Genomic DNA, 20,958 nt, shown 5'->3' on the forward strand with positions numbered 1-20,958 from the left:
TTGCACTTTATTCCATTGTAAAATTATGTTGGATTAATGAAAATTTCTTATTTGAATGATATCTACTTTGTTGTGTTGAATTTGAAATGTCTATAGAAAATCATCGTAATGTCTATTATAGAGCAATAATTGTTGCAGTTCTACATGATGGAATTGGAATCAATTAACGCTGCACATTCTTGTAATTACATAAAGAAATTGAGACACATCAAAAGCTCTACGCATTAAACATTGAGTTGAAATGTAATTACATAGAACAAAAGCTATACGCATTGACTTCAAAGCATAATATAATGAATATAAGTATAAAAAAAAAAAAGTGTAGGAGGTACAAGCAATCCATTTTTGCAATCCAACAAAATTTTCCTGATAGAAAGAATCTAAACAACACCGACTAATGATTAGGGAAGAAATCCCAAATTGTCGAGTCATGAATGTTCAATCTTGTAAGGAGACTACATTTACTCTCGGTATCTTGCAATTTTCCAAATGAAAGACAAATTATAATAGTCATTAACACTTGCATTATATATGCCCTAAATAAATTTTTAGTAAAATGGTACCTAATGTAAGGATGAAGGGTAAAGATTACAAGGGTCATTAGCATTTGCAGAATGAGGTATGTATAAATCCTATGTCATATATTACCGATTAATAATTATATACAATTTCTTAAAACAAAATTAATTGAAACGAGGAAAAAATGGAAAAAGAAAAAAAGTGAAAGATTGGTACCTGACATGAATGATATGATGACAAAGTATTAGCACTATCAGCTCCATACATAGATGAAGTTTCACATTGACCCTGTCTTAGTAAACAAAGCTCATATTAAATAAATAACATGTATAAATTTTAAAAAAACATAAAGATGTGAGACTATTACTTGTAAATATTGATTGTTGATAATTTTCTTCTTCTTTATAGCCACTTCAACACAACTTCTGAACCGACGCTTTCCCTTACAACCTTGTTTCTTTTTTAAGCCTTTAGCACATATGGTTGTCATCTCATCCAATGGATTGTCTTGGGAATTACCAACTTGGCAATTATCGGATTTTTTTTTCACAACATCTTCAATCTTTTTGCTCAACTCATTATAGTTTTCCAATGCTATCTTGTATGCTTATTCACATTCAGCCGCCCGATTGATAAGCTTGACATACAAGGGGCACAAAGACTTATATCGATTTGTGACTTCTAAATTGGTGTCTACTGTTATTTCATGTCCATTGAAGTCTTGCACAATCTCATTTCTTGCATCTTTTGTCCATCTCTTAAGGATGTACTTCTCTGGAAGTACCTTGATATTCATGACATCAAGAATTTTTAAAGCATGCCCACACAAAATTCCATATCTCTCAAACTTTTAGCAATTACATGAAATTAAACATTGTTTTCTAAAGAATTCCAAATGACTTTACGATCTTTAGGCTTACCATATATCGACACTACATAATCATGCGACGAGTGTCTTTCGATATGCTCCTTGATATAAGCTCCTTGGAACTCTTCATATTGCTTTTGAAACTTCAAAAATGGCTGAGAAGTATAAATATTTGCTGCTTGTATCAACATAGGTGATGACATCTTAATTTTTGGTAACTTTTGCCTTAAATTATACTCCGCTTGCAATTCCTTATAACGTTTATCATTAAGCAATCTTTCAAAATGTGTGAAAAACTTTACAATATCATAATCTGATTGTAAATAATCCTTCAGGTCAGCATTCAAACTTTCACTCAATTGTGTCGAAGTCATTCCAGTAGAAAAAGACATCTTGACATATGCTTTAGCCCATTTTTCTTTCACTTCAAATAAACGTTTTAGCCAAGAATTGTCACATGCATTGTGCTTATGAAGTAGCTCATCCCAAGCAATAAGGAACTCCTCTTTCTCTCCCCAAACTTTAAAACATGCATTGAGATCACTTCTAAACCCATTCTCACCTCTTAATAAATGACCTACATGTTTTAAAGCATTTTGCATTAAATGCCACGTACACAATCGATGGTAAGTATTAGACATTACCAATGAGATAACTTTAGTCATTGCTGGATCTTGATCAGTAAAGATTGTAGTTGGCTTCTTCCCCGACATTGCCTCAAAGAAAGTTTCAAACAACCATTGAAATGACTCTATAGTTTCATCGTATAGAAGTGCAGCACCAAATATTACAACCTTTCTATGATGATTAAACCCAACAAACATTGCAAGCGGTCGATACTCCTTATTAGTCCTGTATGTTGTATCAAAAGAAACTACATCACCAAATAACTTATAATCAATAATCATTTGCGCATCTTCCCAAAAATTATTTGTTATATGTTCTGCTGCATCCAACTGTATTGCATAATAAAATGAGGAATTCTCTCGCTTTTGCTTTTGAAAGTATCTACGTAAACTCCCTGCCTCACCATATTTCAACTCTCGTTGTCTTTTGTTGTGAAGGTAATTCTTCTGATCTTGCTTGGTGTAACCAAGAACATCTTTCTCACCGGCTTGCCTACCCATAAACTCATATGAATCCTTCAATTTTAAACCACTATCCTCAGCCAAATCAATTTCTAATGCTTGTGCTGTTGAGATCTTCTGTTGTGATGGCATCATATGAACGCATTGTAGAACATGAAGAACATGATTATGATTGAGCTCAAGGCTATCTATGTAGTATTTTCCTCCTTTTTTTTTTTTTTTTTTTTTTTTTTTAAGTCAAATTTTCATATATGCTTGGCAACTTGTCCTTGTTTCAGCTCGCTCACATCTTTTTGGACCTTCGCTTTCCCGCTCGGCTCGAAATCCCTCTTTACAACATGTAAATTTTCGTGAAGTCACCACACCGTTTGCCTTTCTTTTATTACCCCAATCTTTACGAATACTAAATCCCTAATTCCGTCCATACTCATTATAGAATTCGTATGCCTCTTGTTCAGAACCAAACTCCATGCCAAGCTTTGGCAAATAATCAATAACCAAATTTTGATCATTGTTCTTGTTCGCCTCCTCCATGTAACTATTGAAAAGATAAATTAAAATGTATAAGAATCTTGAAGTGAGAATGTACAAATATACCATAATTGATGAAGTCAATACATATCCATATCAAGTAACTATTGTCAAGTAAAGAAAATATGTTCATGATGATTGATAAACTCAAGACCAAAAACTCAATACACCAATCACCACATAATGTTTATGTCATTCCAGTAGTAGTATTTAGTTCACATTCCACTAGTAGTATTTAGTTCATCAACACTAGGCCAACGCCTATATAACAATGTTCTTTATCATATATGCAAGTATATAAAAATTTTCCCAAACTTTCTATGAGATGAGACTTCTCTAGACATTGGCGAGACTCTATAGTCACAATTTATTTTTGGAAGAATTAAAATCTTTATAAGCTCAAACACAAGATTACAACAGTCCAGACAAACTAGAATTAGAAACCTGCAAAGAGACAAACCCCTAACTAGGAACAAAGCAAACAAAGCTATGCACAGATAGCAAAAAACAATAAACACACTAAACCATGAACTGCATAACAGAGCGGTAAACACAATCAAAATACTGCTATGCACAAGAAAACACAGCAGTACGACAAACACATCAATCAAAAACCACACCAATTCAATACCCCTGTATCAGATTCTGCAAGTTCCAATATTGCACTAGTCCTAAGTTGTTTTTCTACAATTCAAATCATAAAGATTTTCATTGCTTCTGTTCCATTATAATGTCTTCTATATACATATACTAATCACTTTAAGAACAGCATTCCCAGTCAGCCAAACTAGAAAAACATAACCAAAACTCCAAAATCCCCCTTCTTCCATTCACTGATTCTCTCTCCAAGGAATAAAGCAAGAAAACAAATACATCTCTTGTACAAACTAATTCTTCCACATAATACACTATTTCAAAAAGTAATTTTTTTTTTTTTTTTTTTTTTTTTGATTTTAGAAACAAGAAAAACTTCTAAAATGGTAATAAAAAAAAAAAAAAAAAAACTAACCTGTTAGGGCCTTCTTTGATGACGTCTACATAACCATGTTCTGATTCCAATCTTCCACACAATACACTATTGAAAAAAGTAATCTTTTTATTTTATTTCAGAAACAAGAAAAACTTCTACCCAAAAAAAAAAAAAAAAAAAAAAAAAAACCAAAACCAAAACTAACCTAGGAGAGGCATCTTGGACGACGTCTGCAGTGGGAAACAGAGGTTCTGATTCACATTCATGCAAACTCGATCCCATATCTACTTGTGTTCACAATAATGTTCATAAATTCTTCCACATAATATCTTCTGCTTGCACTTCTCTCTAACCTTGAATGTTTTGTTGGAATTTTGCTTTCTTTGTGGTTAAGACTGAACAGGAAGCCAGAACAGAGTATAAGCCAGTAGGATCAGTAAGCCAGGCGTATAAAATTCTCCTTCCCGCATTGTTGAAAAGAGACGCTCCCGCTACCCTCCTTAACGGCATCAAAAAACAAGGATGAAAAAGTTGGGTTTCATTTGTTCCTTGATTTAAAACGTCACCGTTTGCTTTAATGAAAGTCTGAATAAATCCTAACCATCCATCAAATTACAGCACATGTGCTGTACTTTTAAAGTTAAAAGTACAGCACAGAAGCCGGATCCATTTTACTGGGAGTTGTAGGCGACCACCTAATTGGCCTAATCGTTGATTGCCTGACTATCCACACACGTGTCAAGAACCATCTTTCTTGCGTGTCAACAATGGAGGAACTGCAAATGGGCTAAAACTCTCCCATATATAGCCTTTAGCAAATAGCTCCTCCACTAGTCGCCTCAATTCTTCATGCTCTCGGTTTGGAAGATTGGAACCCGACACAAAATCAATTTGATATTTAATGTCCCTCAACTGTTGTAGTTACCCCATAAATTCCTCCGTAAAAGTATCATCAAAGTCCTTCAATAGCTCTTTCACCGGTTTTGGTACCTCTACTCCTTTACTAGTACTTTCTTTCCCCAACAGTACAAACACCACCCTGAAAGCTAGCATCTCATCCACAAATTCTTTCTTTGTTAAGTGACTCTTACCCTCTTTAAGGGTTTTGGCTCCATCTATTGCTAGGTAGATGCATAAACTTTACGTTGTCAAATATGAAGTTGTATGTGTTCTTTCTCCCGTCAAGGACAACAACTCTAATAACAAGTGACACGCATCTATGGTAACCATATCACACCATACCTTCTTCCGTTTAGATTGTGGCATGTCCCACATCACCTGAGTATGTGAATGAGGATGTGCTTATATGTATATTCTTGCTCTTCTTGATACAATGCGTTTTAAAGCCGTGATAGCCATAAACCTATCAAAACTTCGCAATGAAGCGTGCTTATACAAGAGTAGTACTAGGATGGGTGACCTCCTGGGAAGTCTGGTTGGAAGAGCCAAAAGCGGACAATATTGTGTCGTTGGGGGTGGGTTGTCACAGATCGCACATATATATGAGCCAAGAATGTGACCTTTATATATTTTAATAGTTTCTCCCAACCATTGATTTTTGATTTGCCTTGCCGCAGTATAGTTTGATTTAGTTTTTGCCACCATAAAGCAGTTATTCCCCGAAATTTGGTTGCTACTAAAGGGACCCTTTGATCATAAGGCACTTCCTTGAAGTCTAAGACCTCCCATACAACAACTACCTAATTAAAGAATTTTTCACACTACAAGGAATCTTGGAACTTTGGGATGTCAAGCTTGAATCTCGCATCCCATTGATTAGTGTGAGCCTGCACCGTAGGGTATTGTCTCCATGCTCTGCATCCCGCAAAATAACGCTATATTCATCTTCCTTCTCCGCATAATGTGATTTTGGTTGATTGCAACAACTGTTTGGACTGTACCACTCATGTTGGCAAATTGATGGAATAAGGCTCTAATTTGCTCTTCAAATCGGCCATATCGCGCATCAAATTGCTTCTACGGCAAATGAACCACCAGTTGTTCCTTGTGGGTTGTCTATTCATGCTCGTGTGCATCATTCAAGTCTACGAACACAACTGATGCAGTGGAAAGTAAATTATCCATGCCGCATCCTCGTGGTGCCATGGAAAGTAAACTTTGGCTCAAATACCAACTGATGCAGTGTAATGTAGTGATATTACAAAGACCACGAACACAAGACTCACAAGTACTATTCCCAAAAACCAAAAATTCAACCCAAGAATTGAGGAAAATAGAAGAAAACTCAGCCAATATGGTGTGTTTGGTAACATAATTTCAAAAAATAAATATGATTCTGATTTTGTTTTTTTTTTTTTTTGAAAAGAGATCCTAATCTCATTAAATAGCGAGATTACAATAGTCGTTCTGGATAAAACCTGGCAAAGAACTAGGAAAATAGTCAATCCACAGTTGGTGGAGAGACATAGAAACATCAAGCTTAGCAACTTCATGGGCTACACTATTACCACCTCTACGAACAAAAGAAAAATCAAGCAACTCAAAATCAGAGAGATGAGAAATAATGTCACAAACCACTCCCCCATAGACACTGGAAGAAATATCACTCTTCTTCAAATCCTCCACAATCACCATAGAATCACCCTCCAGTGTAAATGACCGAATACCCAGCCTTCGTGCAAGCTCAACACCTTTCCTTGCTGTCAGTGCTTCAGCAAAGGTTGAATCCGAAATATAAGCCACCGTCGAACACATAACACCACAAACTCCACCCAAATGATCACGGGCAACCAACCCAATTCCAATAAGCTTCTTCCTTCGATCCACAGTCGCATCCCAGTTAATCTTGAACCCCACGGAGGTGGAGACCAAGTAATGTGAAGCTCCCTAATTCCCTTTGAAGGGAGGACATGAGCAACTTGAGATGCATGAAAATCCTCCAGACCCTCATTGGCACGTTTCAACAAACACCTAGGATGCCAAACTTCTCCCCCAAATACCACTTGATTCCTGCGAGCCCATAATTTGTGAGACACCACTCCAAACCATTCAAGCTCCGATTGATCCAAGAGACTCGAGAGGTACTCAAAAATACTAAAAAAGAGCGAGTTAGACTTGCGCATTTCTGGAGCCGACGACAACCCTTTACCCAAACTACTCTAGCCGAATCACACCACCAAAGTAAATGTCCTGGGGTCTAGGCTTCTGTCCCACACATTGGGCAAAAAGGGTCTTGGACAATCTTCTTCCTTAATAATTTATCAAGTGTTGGCAGCAAGTCTCTACAGGCACGCCAGAGAAAAGATTGCACATATTTGGGAACCTGCAAAGACCAGATAGCCGACCAAATGGGAGAAGGAATACCAGAAACAAAAGTGCTAGGGACTGAGCTAGACCGCCTTCTAACATCCAAATGATATGCACTCTTAATAGAGAAATCACCCGTAGGAGTTTCAGCCCATACCAACCGATCCTGCAGCAAGTGAGGACAAATCGCCATTGAGCAGATGTTTTCCACAGTTGTTGGTGAAAAAATCTGCTTGATGAGGGGGATATTCCACCAATTTTCCTGTAAGTTAATCAATTCCTCTACCTCTGCTGTTATAGGTAGAATCTGAACTGTATCTTGAATCATATGAGTTGTAGTAGAATTAATCCACCGATCACCCCAAATTCTAACATTTGCACCATTCCCCACCCTCCACATTAACCCCTTTGATAGAAGTTCTCTAGACTGCCAAAGGCTCCTCCAAGCAAAAGAAGGCCTACTCCCCAATTGTGAATCCAAATTGCCACCAGCAAAGTATTTTTCCTGAAACACCTTAGCAACAAGTGAATCTGGAAACTTAACAATCCTCCAAGCTTGTTTGGCCAGTAAGGACAAATTAAAACTTTCTAGCTCCCTATAACCCAATCCACCCAAAGTCTTGTGTTTCCCCATATCCTTCCAACTCATCCAAGCTATCTTATGAGTGTTATCCTTGAACCCCGACCAAAAACGATTCAACATAGTATTTATATCCCTAACTAGAGATTTAGGGAGTTGAAAAATGCTCATTGAGTAAGTAGGGATTGCTTGCAAGACAGCTTTAATCAATACTTCTTTGCCTGCATGTGTAAGGAACTTTTCCTTCCAGCCGTTTATTCTATTCCATATTCGCCCTTTGATCCCATTGAAGATAGAGATCCTAGATCTTCCAACTAGAGCAGGTAAGCCAAGATAATTTTCATATCGACTGGTAGAATTCACACCTGCTGCACTAGTGATAGAAACCTGGTCCACTGAAGGTGTGTTCCGGCTGAAAAATAAAGAAGTTTTCTGCTGGTTTAATTGCTGGCTGGAAGCTTCTTCATAATTCCGAAGAATAGAATGAATATTACCCCACTCCCTTAAGTTTGCTTGACAAAACAACAAACTATCATCTGCAAAAAAGAGATGATTTATCCGAGTACACCCCCTCATGTAATAGGGATACTTGTAAGATCTCCAACCACCTCTGCATTGTGTAACATGGAACTCAAAGCTTCAGCACATAAAATGAAGAGATAGGGAGACAATGGATCCCCCTATCTCAAACCTCGAGTAGGGACAATTTTTCCATATGGTTTACCATTAATGAGAATAGCATAGGACACTGACCTCACACAAGTCATCAATAGATGTACCCACCTCTCTGCAAAGCCTAGCTTCATCAATATGGCTTCAAGAAAAAGCCACTCTACATGGTGATAAGCCTTACTCATGTCTAGTTTCAAAGCCATAAACCCCTCCTTCCCTTTCAACCGACTATCCATCGTATGTAATTTTCAAAGGCCACTAAAATGTTATCAGTAATGAGGCGACCTTTGATAAAAGCACTTTGTTCTTTCGAAACAACCTTTGGAAGAACAACTTTCAATCTATTCTCTAAAACCTTAACAATTATCTTATAAAAGACATTACAAAGACTATGATGCAATCAAATAATAAAAATGAACAAAATAAAAGGGATATGGGCTACTTCGAGAGAGCCGTGATCTCCAAAACAACCACAAAGGCTAGGTTTTCATAATATTCAACATGTTTATTCATTGAGTAGGATTACACTTAAATAGATGACGGCTAGGTCATAAGACTTAACCATTAGGTCTAGCCATCATAACACATTGCAGGAAAATAAACTAAGAACGGAAAATATATTCTTTATTTAGCTAAAACACTTAAGGAAATAATATATGGAGATTATACTCCTTATTCTCTGCTATCTTGGGGGTTCGGTACTGCCACGTAAGCCCTAAAATTCTGAACGTATCAGACTAATAGGTCGATATTCCGTTAAAAGACTAGGATTAGAGACTTTAGGAATAAGAACAATATTAGTAGCATTGATAGATTGATCAAAAGAACTTCGATTTAAAAAAGAAAGCACCGAAGAAGATACCTCATCATCAATAGTGTCTCAAGCTTGTTGATAGAAGCCCGCCGAAATACCATCTGGACCCATGGATTTGAGAGGATGCATGCTATGTAAAGCTGCCTCAACTTCAGCACGAGAGAAAGGTTGAAGAAGTGTACCATTCACATCATCCGTAACACAAGTATTTACTGTCAACAGGCAATGTTCCACCCCCACAGGCCTTTGAGTAGTAAAAAGGTCTTCATAATAAGGCAAGAAAGCCTTACTAATCTCACCTTTTTTCTTCCATATTCGCCCATCTCTATCCGTAATAGACGAAATAGAATTGACCTTCTTCCTTTGCTTAGCCAATGAATGGAAGTATTTAGTATTACGATCACCAAGACGATACCAATTTTGCTTCGCCCTTTGATTCCAACGGATATCCTCACAAGCAAGGATCTCATCAATTTCAGATTGAAGTATTTTAATGAGAGAAGAAGGTGCTGGAGGTACCCGAGATTGCATCAAAATGAGCTCTTTATTTTTCTGATGAAGACGTAATTGGTCATTCCCAAACTTATGCCAACTCCAAGTAGAGAGATCATGCTGACAAGCCAGCAACTTCTTGTGCACACGGGACAGAGGCGATCCAGAAGCAAAATTTCCTACCTAAGAGTCAGACATCACCTGTTTCCACTCTAGATCAAGAGTCCAACTTGCTTCAAATTTTTTCCCATACCTACCCGTACGAGAAGGACAAGTATCAGGGGCATCTTCATCAAATTTTAGCAAGATTGGATTATGGTCTGAGGTTATAGCTACCAGCACCTCAACCGAATGCCAAGTAAAGCTGGTCAACCAGCTAGAGTTCGCCACCGCTCGATCAATCCTCTCCTCAATGTAATCATCACCTTCACGATGTTCCTCCAAGTAAATCTAGGTCCAAAAAACCCAAGATCACTCAAACCACAATCCTCCAAAGTTAGTCGAAACGCATCCATTTGGGCCTCTCTACGTAACACCCTTCCCAATTTTTCACCATGGTCCAAGATTTCATTAAAGTCTCCAAAGACAAGCCAAGGACCCGTGAATAATAACTTCAAATGCCGAAGCAACTCCCAAGTTTCATATCTCTTTGAACAATCCTGCTGCCCATAGAAGCCCGTAATCATCCAATCGGGTGAACCCCCCACCCCCTTAACTATAGCATTAATATGGAACCGGGAAAAATTAAAATTTTCAATTTCTCTACTATCCATCCAAAACTACACAATCCTACCACTGTGCCCAATTGGATCCATTGCAAAAGAACCTTCAAAACCAAGTCGACAACTCAACCTTTCGAGGTACGCCTTCGTGCTCAAGGTTTCGATTAAAAACACGAATCGGGGTTTCTTATCCATCACCATATGATGGAGATCACAAACTTTCCAAGAGGTCCCAAGCCCTCTGCAGTTCCAGCTCAGGATACTCATTATGGCTGGCGAGGCTGGATATCAACCGCCGCCAAAGCCAAAGATGAGGGTTAAACACCCAAAAACCGCCATTTTTTTTGTGAGATTCCCCTGGGCATGGGGAATTTTAGAATCAACAATATCCTTCCTTTTGCCAGCAACACTCGGCTTGGGAGTAGCCGAGACATGGGCTCCCTTCTTCTTGCCTCGACGCACAAAACTTGCACGTACCTTAGCAGTAGAACTAGTTGACTTGAAAACATAATTCTCAAGGCAATCAACATTCTGCGATGAAGGAATATCCACCAAAGTGAGAGTGGACACGTTAGGAACCAAAGCCGCATGAGAACTCACCAACTCTCCACGTAACCCATCAAGAGAGGTTTTTGTCCCTATACCTGTGTCAGCTAAAACAGACGTGTTATGCACCACATCAAGCTCCTTAGACTTCAAAGCCTGCTCCACCTACTCATCCAAACACGTGGATAAAAGAGGGCAAGAAGTATCCTGAAAGGTCTCTACAACATGAAGCCCACGTGCAAAAGAATCGTCGCCACCCGTATCTTAAAATCAACAACCTTCCTTTTGAATCCCGAGATAACCACACACGAGCTGTCAACTGCTCTGGAAGTGGGAGGATTGAGAGCAACCTCCTCAATCATCGGAACCGTGTTAGTTGAGCCAGTGAAAAGTGCAACCTCTCCTTCAGCTGTAGACGGTGTTGGCCGAGTGGAACCAGAAACACCAATGACGATAGAATTGCCCCCTTGTGACCCTACCGGACCGCCACTCCTAAATCGATGATCATCCGCTCGCAACCAAACACCCCAAGGCTTATCAGACCTGATCTTAGAGGGAGACCGCCCGAGGGTAGGACAAGCAATCGAACCATGGTAAATCCTTCCACAACCATGGCAGAATTACAGAAGTTTCTCATACCGAAAGGGTACCCAAATAGATTTACCACTCAAGACAAGAGCCCTTCCTCACTTTAAAGGCCGTGTAACATCAAGATGGATCCGAATACGAAGACAACGACCCCACGAAACATCAACTTCTTCCACCATACCAATAGTACTCCCAATCTTCTGCCCAATCTCCCGACTCATGCATACCAATGGCATCTCATGCATTTTCACCGAAAAAGGCGAAGACGTGAACACTCTTAGAGAAGGAGGTATTCCTTCATCAACATCCTTCAAGACCAATACACTGCGATAAGACAACCATGGCCTCCCCTTCAAAACTCTTTGCTTATCCAATTCATAAGAGAATTCAATAAGCCAAAGATTCTCAAGCATCTCCTTGAATACTAACTTGCCCACCGTCTTCCAAAGTTGGACATCAACGAGCGAAAAGCTTCTCTCTGAAGAAGCCTATCAGAGAGAAGTTTCCCCACAAGACACCGCTCACTTTGCACCCAAAGATCTGCAGCATCATCCTCCGAAATCGTGAGTCCCACACTCTCTCCTTTCGTTAAAGTCATCTTCCCACAAAGCTCCTCAATCGCCTCAGTCATAATGATTAGAAAACAAAGCCAATAAAACCCCACCACCCATAACAACTGATAAGAACAAAGGAAAACGACACCTTGCCGATAAACAACAAGGGACTGAAAACACTCACCTCTATCGTTTTCTCCCTTGATTTTGCTTTTTTTAAAAACAAATCATATTTTATTCAACTTTTTTTTAAAAAGTCAAACTTCGAAATTCGCGCACCAAATAAAAATTAAATTCTAATTTCAAAAATCCAACCCCCAAATGCACCATTAAGTAATTCTTATTAGAAAATTGATAAAATATCTCAAAGGTGCGTTCTTAGGTCACCCATAACATGTATTTATAGTAAAAAAAAACACTCATAAATCTAATAGAAAACTGAAATAAGTCGGTTAACAAAAACTGTCACAGCCCATTCGAACTAAGCCACTTACTTGGAACGCCCAATACAGTCTCCTGGTGTACATTCCAAGTTTGATCAGTTTGAACTCCAACTTGGAATGCCAAGTTGCCAACTACTGGCACCTAGTTCCAAATGCAGTTTGAATTGCGATTTGGAACGCTAGCTACTGGAAGTCCCCTGAAGCATCTAGTTCCAAGTCCAGTTCAACCTAGGAATTGGAACACACGAAACTGGAAGCTTCCCACAGCTGCTTCATCAGCTCATAAGAACGATTGCTAGACGTTATTTGAACGCCCTCTATTTCAACATCCCTTTGCTTTAACTTGTTTGAATAGGTAAGTGATCTAGTTCGAACGCTATGGTCTGCTCCAGTAATTGTCGTTATAAACTCAAACGCTGCTTGATCAATTAATCAACATTAATTTTCTTGAAAAATTAGACTGAAACAGGCCTTAATTGGCCTAGCTAGCTCCTTTGAGCCAATATATATCAGAAACTAAGAAAGAAAAATTTGTGAGTTGTTACGTCTTTGCAATAGGTAACTGGTAGTGGTAGATGAATAATAACTCAGCTCCATTGTTAGAACAAAAAATAGACCGAAAATATTACTTCATGAATTGCAAGAAAATTTTGTTACTTTACTCTTTTACGAATTAAGCTGAATTTATGTGGAATCAGAAAGAGATTTCCAATTACTAATGTTTCGTTTGTTTCAGCGTAAAATAGTCTCTAGAAAATGATTTCAGCATTTTTCGGTGTTTGGTAGGGGCGAAAATAATGATCAACCGGAAAATGATTTCCGTTTGACAAAAAAATGCTTAGTAAATTTCGAAAAATAATTTACGTTTTTTAAAAGCATAAATCATTTTTCGTAGATGGTAGATGCAATTGACCCTCTTTTAAACGACGTAGTCAACCTTTATGTTCAAGCAGTCGACTATTGCCGGATTTCGACAAGCCAAATACCGGCACCAACTGGTGCTGGAATCTAAAAAATTAGGGGTAATTACCTTTTCCCCCCATGAACTACCAAAAAATGCGCGATGCCTCTATGAACTACCAACTCGACCAAAACAGAGCATTCAACTACCAAAGACAACCATTTTCCCCCATTCTGTCAGTTAGAGGAGTTAAAAGAAACAGTCGATGGGTCATGTGCTATTTTACATGGGGGCATATTGGAAGATGGTGGTAGTTTATGGGGGGAAAAGAGGAAGATGGTGGTAGTTCATGGGGAGAAAAGAGGAAGAAAATGAGGGTAAAACGGTGTGTGACGGTCACGTGACCCGTTGACCGTTTGTTTTAACCCCTTTGACTGACGGAAGGGGGGAAAAGGGTTGTCTTTGGTAGTTGAATGCTTTATTTTGGTCGAGTTGGTAATTTGTGGGGGCATCGCGTAATTTTTGGTAGTTCATAGGGGGAAAAGGTAATTACCCCAAAAAATTATGTCAAAATCCGGCGACGTCCGGCTACCGTCGGCGAATTCCAACTGTACTATGCCAGATTCCGACTAGACTGGCCAGAAGCTAGCCAGAACGGCTAAGATCCTCGACAGATCCAATCGTTCTGGCTGGATCCCCAGCTAGTCTAGCCGGGATCCTCCCAGAACGGGAGGATCTCGGCCAGCTGGCCGGGATCTGGCCAAGACGGTCAGCCAACTGGCCGGGATCCGACCGTTTTGTGCCGGATTCCGGCGATCTACGCCACTTTTGTCAGATTGCCAGAATCCGTGTACGCCAAATATAAAAAAAAATATTTTTATATTATTTTACATTCTTATTTTTTATGTTGGGAATAAAATTTGATTTTTATAAATTAATATGATTGAATAAAAATATAAAAAAATATATATATATATATTTGTAATTTTCCGTATGCGGCAAACACCGAAAAATAATTTTTATGAAAAATATTTTTCTGAAAAATGACTTCCATGAAAATATTTTACGACGAAAATCATTTTACACCGAAATAAACGGAGCATAATGCTTCATTTGTTTTGGCGTAAAATGGTTTCTGGAAATTGATTTTTGGCATTTTACGGTGTTTGGTAGTAGCGAAAATAATGGTCAACCGAAAAATTATTTTCGTTCGACCAAAAATGCTTAGTAAATTTTGAAAAATTATTTACGCTTTTTAAAAATGTAAATAATTTTTCGTAGATGGCAGACGCAGTCGACCTTTACGTTTAAGCAATTGACTATTGTTGAATTCTGAAAAGCCAGATTCCAGCATCGGTCGGTGCTAGAATCCGGCGAACGTCGAATTCCGGTGGTATTGTGCCAGATTCCGGACAGACTAGCCGGAACGGCCAGATCCTTGACCATCTGGCCAGGATCCTGGACGGATCCGGGCATTCTTGCTGGATCTGTCCGTTCTAGTCGAATCCCCGGCAAGTGTGGCTGAGATCCTGCCGGATCTGGCCATTATGACCGGGATCCTCCTAGAATGGCAGGATCCTGGCTAGGACGGCTGGAATCGGCACAAATGGCTATATATATATATATATATATATTATTTTATATTAATACTTTTTATGTTGTAAATAAAATTTAATTTTTTTAAAATTAATATGATTGAATAAAAATATAAAAAATATTTGTAATTTTTCATACGTGCCAAATATCGAAAAATGATTTTGACGGAATTTTTTTTTTTTCTTCTAAAAAATGACTTCTCTAAAATTATTTTACGACGTAAACAATTTTACGCCGAAATAAACGGAGCATAAAAAGAAAATGCCTTGTTAGTACGTTGTACCATATAGGTGTGCAAACTCACTGCTCTTAATTGGACCCATTTACACGACTTTGTTGGATGATTCCCATTATGAGATTTGTGGAAGTAGTGAAATGTTGTATGATATTCAATCTCCTTTTCAAAATGATCGAGTCTTTATTTTACGTGGGAGGGCCTGCATCAACAATGTCACACTATTATGCACAAGAGTTTTTGCACGTACGTTCCTCTTCAATATCATCTTGTTACGTACATAAAAGTGATACATAATCTCCGTGTACAAATTAAAGCCATGCAAGACAAAATAATGAAATATTGACCTAAACCTAGATTTTACTCTATTGTTACCAACCTTACTTGTTCATCAAGTTAAGCTTCACTAAAACGTCTTCAGAGGATTATCCCCGGCCAGACCATTCACCAATTTAATTAACTGGGTATATATATATATATATTTTAATAGCAGACGTTTGATTATAATATTGCGAAAGTAGAGGTTGGGGGTGGGGTAGTGACGTAGTGGTTTGTAAGTATGCGAGTGTCCTGATGACTAAGTGCTATTATATTTATGGGAAAGAGTTTGGGGTCTCTCAGTTCTCTGTAAGGCTTGAAACTGACCAAAAGAATTCATTCCATTTTAGGAAAGGCCATCATAGCCTTTGACACCCAACTCACCGGCCCAGACAATGTCGGGAACATGCAAACCATCAGATTTCGGGAAAAGCATCCAATGACCAACTCATGTTATCATTTGACATGGTAACCATGATTGTCTCAGTGATATGTTAATTACAGATGTGAATGACAAAGATTTCTTACATCTATCTCCATGTAACTTTTCATCTTCATTCTTGTTTTTTCGTTTGAACTGACCATCAAGGAGATACTATAATTATGAAAACCTAGTTCTATGAAATCTTTGTTGTCTTGGAACAAGATACTTTTCTGAACCCAGAATCATATTTTATATCTAGAGATCGATCTTTATCTCTCTTTATTTTAATTTATGTTTTCTGTTGAGGCATAGCATCATATTCTTAGCATAAGCTAAGAATATAATCGTCCTTTTTTTTTTTTTTTTTCTTTGATCACATAATTAACCCTAATCCGGTGGTTGGCAAGTAATTTTCTAGCTGCTTGCTTTTAAGTTTCACCCACTAGCATAAGCTAGCTAGAAAATGACATGGCATTATTGGGTTTATAATCATAAAAGAAAGACGTTGGAACTTGGTTCCAATAATGATATACGCTTTCATCATTGGAAAAATGCAAAACGTAAGATGGAGGGTACTGCATGGAGAAAGACTTCCAAAAATTTACGAAATTCAAATTTCTTCCGCAGAGCAATCAACTGACCACTGGTTTTCTTTGTAGAACCATATATAAGTGCAATATTTTCCTAGGTGCAATCCATATGCAGCCGAGTTATGCTTGGTTATGGCTATAAATACTTGTTAGCTACCTAGGTTTCTCCTTCTATATATTAAACTAATTATGACCCAAGTGGTAGGCAACCCAAGTGGTTGTTTAGAGGGTATACAATAGATTTGTTGTCATAGAAACTTTATTTATCTTTTTATATTGTAACACGAAACCCCAAAAGATAGAACCTTCACAACATGATATTAATTTACTGATCAAGTAAGAAAGATCGGATGAGATGGGGGTGAGCAAAAATCTTAGATTTTTTTTTTTTTTTTTTCGAATGATAATATATAAAGGAAAAGGAAAAAATATACAAGCAAAGCTGACTCTAAACCAACAGCAATAGACAACGAAATCAAACAGATATTAGATAAGGGAAAACTACGTTTATAATTACCTCCCTTTAATTATCATTGTTTTTTCATTGTCCTTCCAATGTTTGAGTTTTTGTAATGTTTCCTCTCTAATCCACCATTAGGGTTGTAATGTTTCCTTTAGGAGATCAAAAATAACAAAAATGATCTCCATAAGGACATTGTAAAAATTAAAACATCAAGGGAGACATTGCAAAAATAATAATATAGTTAGCTGAGGTAAATGTAGTTAACCCTTATATTAAAATATTGCAAAAAGAAGTGTGGTTTAATTTTAATTCAATTTAGTATGTGATAAAAAAATATTGTATCTGTGTCTTTTCCTTTTTAATTAATTATTTGGGCAGTTACTACAGTAATCAATACCAAATCCATGCATCATCATGCATGGAATCTCATTCCCCAATGACAACATATCTTTCTGTCTACCAGGTAACACCCATTTTTTTAATAAATTGGCTGCTTACAAGCAACCTAGATTGGACAGGAAGAGTTTTAATTCTATTGTTTATCTTCATCTTCTTCTTAGTTATCATTTAACAGTCACACATCCTTCTTTCAAGAGTACTAAAAAAAATTAAAGAACAAGTTGGTCTCCTCATTTCTAGGTAGAAAAATCACCCAAGATGCCCTCCATTACTAATTCAAACAGTTTTACTTTTGTTTTTAAGTAAACCAACAGCCATTGTTGTTAAGTAACAGTTAACCTACCAAGATGTACACACCAACGACAATAACTAGAGCAATGAATTAAGAACCCCCCCCCCCCCCCCCCCCCCCCCCCAACAAATAATAAAAAAAAAAAAGACAAAAAAAATCTGGAAAGGAGTGGAAGATCAGATCTGTGTCTCTCGTGAATAAACAAGAAGTGAGATCATTCAAAACTTAAAGTCGAGTCTTTGCAATGCAAAGGACACTAACAAATCTGATCAAACAGAAAGTATTTATCTTAGTCATATGAGATGGAGAATAAGTTCAAAATTACATATGCTTAATTCAGGAAATGATTGAGATGATTTAAGCCATAAAAGAGGAACTACATGCCAAATAGCTAGAAACAATATATTTAATACATCTTGCTATATTTAATCTTCTCAGATGGTAAATTGATGCAGTTAATTAGCCAAAACAAAGATGTTGGAAAAGCTCATTTAAGAGAATCCCAAGCGAAGTTCCAAATCTAAATCATCCTCCTTTGAGTCACCGAGGAGACCAATCTCCAGGTCTAACCTGACAATCTCAGCCTTCTTCAAAATCTTGCACCCATCAAATTCTTTGCCCTTATGAAATGGTTTGTCACACTTCATTTCAGCTACATCCGTGCTCTTGGGACTCAAAGAATCAAATAAGCTACCAACTAAACCCCATTTTTTCACTTCGCTAGGAGACGCAGAAGATGGTGAAGTTAAAGAAGAAAGAGGAGAAACTAAAGAAGGTAAAGGGCGAGCGAATGGTGTGAGCCTTGTTGAAGGAGATGATAGTGATGATGATGATGATGAGGATGGGAAATTAGGGTTAGGGTTAGGGTTAGGGTTAGGGTTAAAGTTAAGGTTGAGAATAGGGTACTGACCGTCCCTTGGCGGGGGTGACTGTCTCAGCCTGGCTCTGTCTCTCCTATGAACATTCATATGGCCCCCCAGAGCTTGAGCAGATCTGAATTCCCTTTTGCAGAAGCTACACGTGTAAGATCTTGGAGGCCATGAAAACCCATTGACATAATCATCTCCATTGCTTTGGCTATTATCGCAGTTCAGGGAATCCTTAGCCATAATGTTAATATTATTGTTGTTCTTGATGCAGTCTTTCAACTTGTTGTTCAAGCCGTTCCTCTCCATCTTTGCTTTTGCTTCAGTCAGACCTAGCTAGCAAGATCAAAAAGACAATAACATTCTAGCTAGCGCATATCAAATCATTCAGAAAAAGAGAAAAATAAAGAAACACATCTCTCAAAAGCTGTGAGAGAGAGAGAGCGAGAGAGAGAGAGAGAGAGAGAGAGAGAGGATCTATAAAAGAAAGAAAACTGACCTGGAGAAAATGGTGATGATGACAGAGAGTTGGGTTCTTAATATTAGAGATGGTAGTGATTAAAACTTGCAGGAAAGCCCATCAAATTCCTAAGCGGAAGCTGAAAATCCCATTGGAGGTACCACTGAAATATCCCAAATGTTTGGTCACTGCTTACTATATATGGAACCTCGGCCTGCCAGTGTTATGCCTTTTTGCCAAATCTAGCACAGAAGTAGTGGGCATGCTTTGCTTCTCTTTGATATGTATCCAACTATTATAATGTTTGTTCCACTGGTACCAGATGAGAACAGATGAGCTGGTCTTGATGACTCCGGGCATACGTCGGACCCTGATAGGGTAACATCAGCGAAAGTCAGAGACGAGCAAGAAATTGAAGTACGTGATTTTATTTCAGCCAATCTGTTATTGACTTTTCCTCAGGCTTATTTATTTGGGCTTGAAATTCATTTTCCATTTTCATAGTTGTGGTGTGTTATTTATACACACTTTTTACATATACTCACATTTAATTAATGTGGAAATCATATATATATAGGATAAAGTAATGTTTTTGAGAAATGTTAGCTAGAGCTTTTTCTAGCGTCATTTTAGTGTCTTTCTAGAAGACGTAGATTTAATTTTTTTGCTTAAAAAATTACATTTCTTAGGCCACCTTTTGAATTTTTTTTTTTATTTTTTATTAAATCCATGTCATTCAGAACTCAGAAGGACACCAGAAAGACGCTAGAAGGAGCTCTATAATTTCTCAATTTTTTTTATACACTTTACACACACTTTGTACACAAAGCCCTACGTGGCATTTTGTTTTAAAAAACAAAAATTAAAACAAAGTGTCACATAGGACTTTATGTACAAAGTGTGTAAAGTGTGTGCAACAAACATTACTCTATGGGGTGAATCCTACATGCATGGACCCCATACTAAATGTAAGTATGTGTACAAAGTATGTACAAAATAGTGTGTACAAATATTATTTGTCTTTCATCATTATCCGTATTACATTTTGTTTACAGATTTAATAATGTATATATTGGCACGTGCTGAATATATTATCACATCATTTAAAAATTATAAATGGCATATATATCGTTAGATACAACAAAAATAAAATCTAGACGGTAAAATAGTTCCTTATGGAGAGGATCTACTTCAACCTTTTTCAGCAAGGCTAATTAATCTTGAGAAGTTATTGTTGTACAACTCTTAATACAACTCTTGTACAACTTTTTTTTCAACCAACTATTAGATATATTTTAGAGATATGATATGTTGCTAGCCTGTGACACAACTATTGACTTTTTTTTTTTTTATTATTATTAAACAAAAAAAATCACAAATTAAAACCATGTAAATGGGTTTGGGTTTGATTTTGTATATTTTTTTTTTTTGAAAAAAAAAACAAATAAAAAAGGTTAGTAATTGTATATTTGGGTGGCAAAATATCATTTCTCTATGTTTTACCACACGGGAATTCTACATATCCAATTAAATGGCTTCTCTCCCTTTCCAAATTAAATGCATGAAACGGTTCACTTTTGTCGGTGATATAAATGAAAATTCATGAATGAAATTCTTAGGTTGGAGAAGGTCTCTTCAATTCCTCATCAGCTAGCAAAGTGTACGTATTAGCATGATTTGAGTTTGCTATCGCAGCGACTTATATCTTAAGCAATTAATAACGAGTATTCCATTTTTATAAACAAACAAAAATACCTTGA

General features: G+C 37.4%; 3 protein-coding genes across 3 annotated transcripts; all 3 read right to left on the reverse strand.

Moving 5' to 3' along the window:
• Window positions 1-1,386: 1,386 nt before the first annotated feature.
• Window positions 1,387-2,607, reverse strand: LOC133876117 (protein FAR1-RELATED SEQUENCE 5-like). Its single transcript, XM_062314422.1, has one exon. It carries the CDS (start codon window positions 2,605-2,607, stop codon window positions 1,387-1,389), a length of 1,221 nt encoding a protein of 406 aa, XP_062170406.1.
• A 279-nt stretch (window positions 2,608-2,886) lies between these two features.
• LOC133876177 (uncharacterized) lies at window positions 2,887-8,731 on the reverse strand. The gene is made up of 5 exons (XM_062314485.1): window positions 8,577-8,731; window positions 7,260-8,433; window positions 6,355-6,823; window positions 4,902-5,097; window positions 2,887-3,013 (listed from the first exon to the last, which is right to left on the reverse strand). Exons 1-5 carry the CDS (start codon window positions 8,729-8,731, stop codon window positions 2,887-2,889), a joined length of 2,121 nt encoding a protein of 706 aa, XP_062170469.1.
• Window positions 8,732-18,207: 9,476 nt separating this feature from the next.
• LOC133862958 (transcriptional regulator SUPERMAN-like) lies at window positions 18,208-19,047 on the reverse strand. Its single transcript, XM_062298890.1, has one exon. The coding sequence runs from the start codon at window positions 19,045-19,047 to the stop codon at window positions 18,364-18,366; it is 684 nt and encodes a 227-aa protein (XP_062154874.1). The 3' UTR covers window positions 18,208-18,363.
• Between the last annotated feature and the right edge of the window lie 1,911 nt (window positions 19,048-20,958).

This window comes from Alnus glutinosa, chromosome 1 (assembly GCF_958979055.1).
Source record: "Alnus glutinosa chromosome 1, dhAlnGlut1.1, whole genome shotgun sequence".
In the NCBI taxonomy this organism is placed as follows: domain Eukaryota; kingdom Viridiplantae; phylum Streptophyta; class Magnoliopsida; order Fagales; family Betulaceae; genus Alnus; species Alnus glutinosa.